This window comes from Nicotiana tomentosiformis, chromosome 6, assembly GCF_000390325.3.
Source record: "Nicotiana tomentosiformis chromosome 6, ASM39032v3, whole genome shotgun sequence".
NCBI classification, from domain to species: Eukaryota; Viridiplantae; Streptophyta; class Magnoliopsida; order Solanales; family Solanaceae; genus Nicotiana; species Nicotiana tomentosiformis.
The window spans coordinates 135147936-135155863 of record NC_090817.1 but is presented as its reverse complement, the minus strand read 5'-3'; the positions used below and the strand labels follow the sequence as shown (position 1 = coordinate 135155863).

General features: G+C 38.0%; 1 protein-coding gene across 1 annotated transcript; it reads right to left on the bottom strand.

Annotated features, from left to right (window-relative positions):
- Nucleotides 1–5840: 5840 nt before the first annotated feature.
- Nucleotides 5841–7715, bottom strand: LOC138894813 (uncharacterized). The gene is made up of 4 exons (XM_070179543.1): nucleotides 7264–7715; nucleotides 6961–7171; nucleotides 6164–6676; nucleotides 5841–6014 (listed from the first exon to the last, which is right to left on the bottom strand). The coding sequence occupies exons 1-4, from the start codon at nucleotides 7713–7715 to the stop codon at nucleotides 5841–5843; spliced, it is 1350 nt and encodes a 449-aa protein (XP_070035644.1).
- Nucleotides 7716–7928: the final 213 nt, after the last annotated feature.

The window sequence follows — 7928 nt, the reverse complement described above, 5'->3', positions numbered from 1 at the left end:
TTCCCAAAAACAATGTTGCATTTACAAGGATAGCTACAGAGCTAACTTGCAAATATGCATCCAACTTATCACAATTGAAACAAACAAAACAACAGTTTAAGATTCAAATGATTATAACTTTCCATGATTTCAACACACAAAGGAATAACCAGAGAAAAGGCATGCCGACAACTTCTTTCAATATATTGTTTTAAAGAACTGGAGGTTGCAAGAGAACCTGAATTCCCAAACATCACAAGTTTATGTTGAGCGTTTACATACCTAAGAGTGTGAAAAACAGTAAATAGTGGATAAATGTAGATTTGGAGGTATAAGAATGAAGCTCAGCTCAAACAGTTCCACAAGAACGGCAACAAACAAATAGGAACCACAGCTATTCAAAACCCCAGAAGTTAGTCATACTATTACTTGTAAGTTCATGTCATTAACTTAGATCATGCTCATATTACTACTTAAACTACTACAGACTTAACAACGACATTCATACCCAATTAGATTCCTGAAAGCAAATAACTCACACTCGGATTCAGCTTTTAAAAGAAAACTACATATGCTAATATACCATTCAAGCTTGTTTCATTCATAGATTAAACTTGTACTAGCTTATTTCAACTTGAAATCAAATAGTCCTATCTTAACTAGATTTACAGCAGCCCAATCAATAATCACATATGATATAGAATCCATTTATCAAGACAGAAAGCAAACAATGAGTGGATTTGACAACACACAAGCAAAACCACTCATTTTTTATGCACAAAATCTAAACATAGGCATAATAAGAACAAATTACATCTTTGAATCTGTATTTACTAAAGATCCAACAGGATAAGTAGATTACATACCTATCAGCAAGAACAATAGAAGAAAGAACGACCAAATAAAGGCCAAAGTTGCGAGCAAATAGAGCTTGATTGAACAAGAGCAGCTAAACAGTAATCAACAGCCCATTGTGTTAAGATTCAGCAGTTTCTAAGCTCAGAAAATGCACCAGGAAACAGTAAAGTTGGAGCAGCCTTTTAAATTTCTCTTTTTCTGTCTAAGTTTTGATACTTTTTGAGAGTGAAGATGCAGAAAATATTTTTTTAACCTCCCTTTTTCTGTGAGGGGAGTCCCTTTTTTTATAGGGCAAAATTGGATCAGCTCCACTCCCATGTGATCTCCCTGAAATTAAGGAGAAAAAGGTATATTTTCTAATTAATTCTGTTACAGCTGTCCCTTTCTTATCCAATTTCAACATATTTCTCTTAACAAATTGGGGCAGTTGTCCCTATTCTAGAAGCTTTTTTTTATTTCCAGACCCTTTTAACTTTTTTAACTCTCAATTCTTACCCCCACATTTAAACTTATTTCCTATTTTAGTGAGTTTCCAACCAAACAAAACAAATTCCTCATTTTTTCATTTTTTTTAGAACCCTGTACTTCAGTAATTATAAACAATTATCATAAAAGCTTCGGATAAGTCAAAAATCAAAGAATAAATTACAATATTCAACTTTTAAACTATTCTAAGTACTGAACTAATTAAAAATATAATTAATTGATTATGCACCTAATTAACACATGTGAACAAAATTAATCTGACCGGATTTAGGTATGATCCGGTCAGAACATAATACAAGGAATCAACGATTAAAGACAGACTTGGCCGGAACAGAAACAAGGAAGAAGGGAAGAGAAAAGTAGTAATTTGGCCGGAAGAGAGTCAATAATTGAGGCAAATCAACGAGCGATGATGGCGACGAAACTTGGACGGTCAGTGGTGACTTGGCTGGAATCTGGCGACTTCGAAGTGACCCAAAATAGGTGTCAATCTATTGTTTTCGGATGAAAAACAATCGATTAGCACCAATTTTGGTCAATCGAATAAAAGATTCCAAGAAAAAGTAGAGGGAGGCGGATTAGGGTTTTTTCTTGAATTTCAGATTTGAAATTAAAGAAAATGGGTGGGTATTTTGGGGAAACTAATGGTGGGTTAGTGATTGGAGGGGTGTGGGGAGTGTAGGGTAAATATTTGGAGATGATTGGAGGTAGGCCGCCGCCGTGGGGCAATTTTCGGCGGGTGGTATTGAGTGACTGAGGGTGAGAGAGGGAGATGAGAGGGGTCTGGGCGGGGTATCTAGGGTTTGGGGGGGGGGGTATCTTAGGATAGTTATAAGGGTTTTGGGTTTGGAGTTCTCAGCCGTTCGAACAAAGGAAATCAACGGCTAAGATCGCCGTTACTAAAACGACGTCGTTTTGGTTAAGTGAGGGCTGGAACGGACGGGGCTTGGGGCGAGTTGTATTTTTAGGTGAATTGGGCCACTGAAAAATGGCTTTGGCCCAAACCGGAAGCAAAGAAAGCCATTCTTTCATTTTTTTTTTCTTGAATTTCTAAATCCTAATAAAATTGATTAAAACTCTAAGTTAAGTTCTAAAGCAATCTAATTTGTAGAATTGAATTAATTATCTATTTCTAACATTAAAATAATTAATTAACTTAAAACTAATGAAAGAAAAATAATTATCTTAAAACTAAAAGCTAAATATGTAAAAACGACCATTTTTATGATTTATGTTTAATAATGCAATTAACTCATGTAATTATATCCTAATATGCAATTAAATCTAAGATGCTATGTAATAAATATTTTATACATTTTGGTATTTTTCATAATTTTAAATATTAAATAAGCAACTACGATGCAAACAAAATTAACCAGAAAATCCTAAAATTCTATAAAAAATAAAAATAATTTAGAAAGATCTATTTTTGAACTTTATAGGAGTAATTTTAGTCGTGAAAAAATCGCGTACTCACAGCTGCCCCTCTTTGCTAGGAAACACGAAGAGGTTTCGGGCAAAGATAAAGTGAGCAAATACGAGCAATTTTTTGCCCGTTTGGACACTCCATGGGAAGTGTTTTGAAAACTTTTGACCGAACCTTGCTTCCGAGGTTGCCTACATATCCTTAGCTATAAAGGAATCAGGTCAGTGTAGTTCTGGAAATCTTTGATAGCTGGGACTACCGAGAAGCTGTGATTTCACTGTTGTTGTTGCTGCTACTGCTTGCTGAACTTCGTATTACGCCGAAATCAAAAATGAAAAGAAATTAAGCAAGTCTATCAGCTATGAGTTACAAGATTCCTATCTATAGGTCTTCAGGAACTTGATCTTGAATCTTCTACAACTATGTTGTGCATCTCGAACTAACAACTCACATTCTTGAGGCGAGCTTCTGTTACTATTAACTTGAACTTGAAATAAATTCCCTCATTCTCCAGGTGTGCGCCTGATGCTGACTTAAAACCTAAAATAAATTACCTCATTCTCCAGGTGGGCACCTGATGCTGACTTAAAACCTGAAATGAATTCCCTCATTCTCCAGGTGGGTGCCTGATGTTGACTTAAACTTACAATAAATTCCCTCATTCTCCGGGTGGGCACTTGTTACTAACTTGAACTCGAAATAAATTCCCTCATTTTTCAGGTGGGCGCCTGCTCATGACTTGAAAAAAATAAATTCCTTCATTTTCTAGGTAGGCGCTTGCTCATGACTTGAACTTGAAATAAACTCCCTCTTTCTCCAGGTGGGCGTCTACCAATGACTTAAAGCTTGAAATAAAATTTTCTCGTTCTCCAGGTGGGCGCATGTCAATAACTTAAACTTTGAAATAAATTTTCTCGTTCTCCCAGTGGGCGCCTGATGCTGACTTAAAACTGAAATAAATTCCCTCGTTCTCCAGGTGGGCGCCTGATACTGGCTTAAAACTTGAAATAAATTCCCTCGTTCTTCAGGTGGGCGCCTGATGCTGATTTAAAACTGAAATGAATTCCCTTTCTCCAGGTGGGCACCTGATGCTGGCTTAAAACTTGAAATAAATTTCCTCGTTCTCCAGGTGGGCGCCTGATACTGGCTTAAAACTTGAAATAAATTCCCTCGTTCTCCAGGTGGGCGCCTGATGCTGATTTAAAACTGAAATGAATTCCCTCATTCTCCAGGTGGGAGCCTGATGCTGGCTTAAAACTTGAAATAAATTCTCTCGTTCTTCAGGTGGGCGCCTGCAATCATGACAACACAGACAAAACAGAGAAAATTTTCTGCCCCAGTTTGTAACAGGCACATTCATGAGTGTTAGTTGAATCCCATTATCCAGGAGGGTCCAGAAAATTTAAAACTAGATCCCATTATTGACGAGGGTCCTGAAAACCTGAAATTAAATCTCATTATCCAGGAGGGTCCTGAAAACTTAAAACTAAACTTATCTGGAACATGCTTTCCTCATGGAGGATTCCTGGCGAAGCAAACAAGATTGCTTGCCCCTGCTTAAAACAAAGAAAATTTTGTCAGTTTGAAAATGTAGTAGTTAGTTTGTGGCATCCTTGCTGAAGGTGTCTACTTCTGCCGCTACCCCGCTTCATTCTAATTAGCTGCTTTGGGATACAAAGAACTTTTGACCTTTTGATCGGACCTCGACCACAAAACCTCTAAGTGACTTGAATCCCTTACACTCAACTCGTCGTATGGCACTTTTATTCTGACGATTGTTGAACCTTTGCATTTCCTCCAAATTCACGAACCACTTGACCACCTGTGATGTGGTCACTTGTGATGTGCCTGGCCGAATTTCGTTTGGTACAATTAAAAGGCTGGTAATCGGCTTTAAAGTCCTTTCTTGCTTGTTTAACAAAGACTAATTTGACAGAGACTTAGAAAAAATAGACCCAAAAGAAACGAAGCTTCGAGAATTAGGAATAAAAGGAAAATTTTGAACATAGATGACTATTTAAAGAAGAATGAAAAAGAGACTTATCTGAATGAAGCAACTCGTTCCAATGATCATGACATGCATTTCGGATTGATCAGCCTAATCCATCCAACTAATCACTTTTCAGTTCATGCCATGTCTTCATACTTCAAAAACCGGGGTTTCCATAATTCAATTTCTCTATAAAGTCATGAACCTCATTCGGCTTGCAGTGCCCCGAAGGATTTTCACTAGCAAACCTTTCTCATTTGCTCATCTCTCAAACTCACCTATGCCTTACAGTGCCCGTAAAGGTTTTTACCAATAAGACTCTCTCATTTGAATTTTCTCTAGACTCACCATCGCCCCTACAGTGCCCATGAAGGTTTTTACCAATAAGACTCTCATTTATTCATTTTTCCTTGTGCCCATGAACAAGGGGCTACCCATGATGTAAATCATACCTCTATCTTACTTGACTTGGCATCCTCAAAGATTGATTAGAAGGTCTTTCTTTGGACTGTAGTGTACGTGTTTTGGACAAGGTTAGAAAGAAAGGGTGGCATGAAGGCTCAAGAAAATTTAAGATGACAGGGTTCAAAATTTCAACTTTTTGAATCATATCTTTTTTACAAAACTAAAACTTCTGCCCCTGTCTCTTTGAATCTAGGGAATTTTAGATTTTTATTTTGATGGGACCGAATCATGTAAGGCTGCCTACTTATCCTTAAAAGGAATCAGGTCGAACGCAGTTCAAACTAGTAAAAGTTGTTTTGTTTTTGTTACTTTGCTTTTATTTTTTTCTTCTTATTCTTTCTTTTCTCTTTTTCTTCATTTTCTTTTTTTTCTTTTCTTTTTCTCTTTTTTTTTCTTTTCTATTTCTAACTCTACTTCTGATTCCAAAAGAGGGGTATGAAAGAAGATAAATAAGGCTCAAAAGGTGTAACAAAGGATAAAAGTGTTTGGTGTAGCAGAATAAAATGTCTTCCTCATTCCAACTTTGAACATGCCTAGTACAAAATGCGATTGAAGATAAACAAAGAAATCATACATAGTATCTCTTGACTGCATCATAATTGATATCCATATCCACACATTTGCCTTCTATGTCTGTTAAATAAAAGCACCATTGGGCAACACCTTTGTCACAATGAACGGCCCCTGCCATTTTGGGGTGAACTTGCCTTTAGCTTCAGCCTGATGTGGAAGGATGTGTTTTAATACCAGTTGGCCCACTTCAAATTTCCGGGGACGCACTTTCTTGTTGTATGCTCTTTCCATTCTTTTCTGATACAATTGACCATTACATACTACTGCCAATCATTTTTCATCAATCAAACTCAACTGATCTAGTCGGGTTTTGACCCATTCATCATCATCAATTTCAGCTTCAGCAACGATCCGAAGGGATGAAATCTCAACTTTCGCAGGTATACCAGCAAATAAGGAGTTGCACCTACTGAAGTGCGAACAGTAGTACGATAACCCAGTAAAGCAAAAGGTAACTTTTCATGCCATTGCCTGGAACCTTGCACCATCTTACGAAGTATCTTCTTTACGTTCTTATTAGCAGCCTCAACAACTCCATTGACCTTAGGATGATACGGAGTGGAGTTTCGATGCATAATCTTGAATTGTTGGCATACCTCTTTCATCAAATGACTGTTGAGGTTAGCAGCATTATCTGTGATGATTACCTTGGGAATTCTGAACCGGCAAATGATATTTGAATGAACAAAATCTACCATCGCCTTCTTGGTCACAGACTTGAAAGTTACAACTTCGACCCACTTGGTAAAGTAATCAATGGCCAACAGAATAAACCTATGCTCGCTTGACGCTGCCGGCTCAATTGGTCCAATGACATCCATGCCCCAAGTAACAAAGGGCCAAAGTGCAGACATTGTGTGCAACTCAGATGGTGGGGAATGAATTAAATCATCGTGCACCTGGAATTGATGACATTTGCGAACAAAGATGATGCAATCTCGTTCCATGGTGATCCAATAATAACCTGCTCGAAGAATCTTCTTTGCGACATACCCACTCATATGCGGCCCGCAAACTCCGAAATGCACTTCGACCATGATAGTTGAAGCTTCTTTAGCATCCATGCACCTTAGTAATCCTAGATCTGGAGTCCTCTTTTACAAGATTCCACACTTAAGAAAAATCCACTAGCTAGACGTCGGATGGTTCTCTTTTGATTACTTGTGGCATGTAACGGATATACCCCTAACTTGATGTATTCCTTGACATCGTGGAACCAAGGTTCACTATCAATTTCCTTTTCAACCACATTACAATAAGTGTGCTGATCACGGACATGGATATGCAGAGGGTCGATGTAAGTCTTATCCGGATGGTGTAACATTGACGCCAGAGTAGCCAAGGCGTCAACGATCTCATTATAAATCCTGGGAATATGCCTGAATTCTACTGACCTAAATCATTGACAAAGATCATGAAGACATTTGCAATACGGTATGAGCTTCAAATCCGAGTCTCCCATTCTCCCTGAATATGGTGAACCAACAAATCTGAATCTCCCAAAACCAATATTTCCTGAACTCCCTTGTTTATAGCTAGCCTTAAACCCAGAATGCATGCCTTGTATTTAGTCATGTTGTTGGTGCAATAAAATCGAAGCTGAGCTGTTACGGGGTAATGATGCCTTGTTTTAGAAATGAGTGCATCCCATATTTCGACACCTTTCATGTTAGCAGCTCCATCAAAGAAAAGTTTCCAACCTAGCTTTTCATCATGATCAGCCTCGTCAACATACATTACTTCTTCATCAGGAAAATAAGTCTTCAGTGGCTCATATTCTTCATCCACCGGATTCTCGGCCAAATGATCGACCATAGCTTGGGCTTTCATCGCAGTACGAGTCACATAGATGATGTCAAACTCTGTGAGTAAAATCTGCCACTTTGCCAGTCTTCCAGTGGGCATAGGCTTCTGAAAGATATACTTTAGAGGATCCATGCGAGAAATGAGGTAAGTAGTGTAGGATGACAGATAATGCTTCAACTTTTGTGCCACCCAAGTCAAGGCGCAACATGTCCTTTCAAGAAAAGTATACTTAACCTCATAAGGAGTGAACTTCTTGCTAAGATAATAAATGACTTGCTCTTTCTTGCCCGTGATATCGTGTTGACCCAACACACAACCAAAAGAATTATCCAAAACCGTCAAATA

Excerpts from the sequence above, each read along its gene's own strand:
- LOC138894813 (XM_070179543.1), bottom strand. The coding sequence starts at position 7,715 with ATGGATCCTCTAAAGTATATCTTTCAGAAGCCTATGCCCACTGGAAGA. Across the intron at positions 7,172-7,263 it reads GTTTTGGGAGATTCAGATTT|GTCAGTAGAATTCAGGCATA; the intron begins GTTGGTTCACCA and ends TCAATGATTTAG. Across the intron at positions 6,015-6,163 it reads GTGCAACTCCTTATTTGCTG|AAAAGAATGGAAAGAGCATA; the intron begins GTATACCTGCGA and ends CAATTGTATCAG.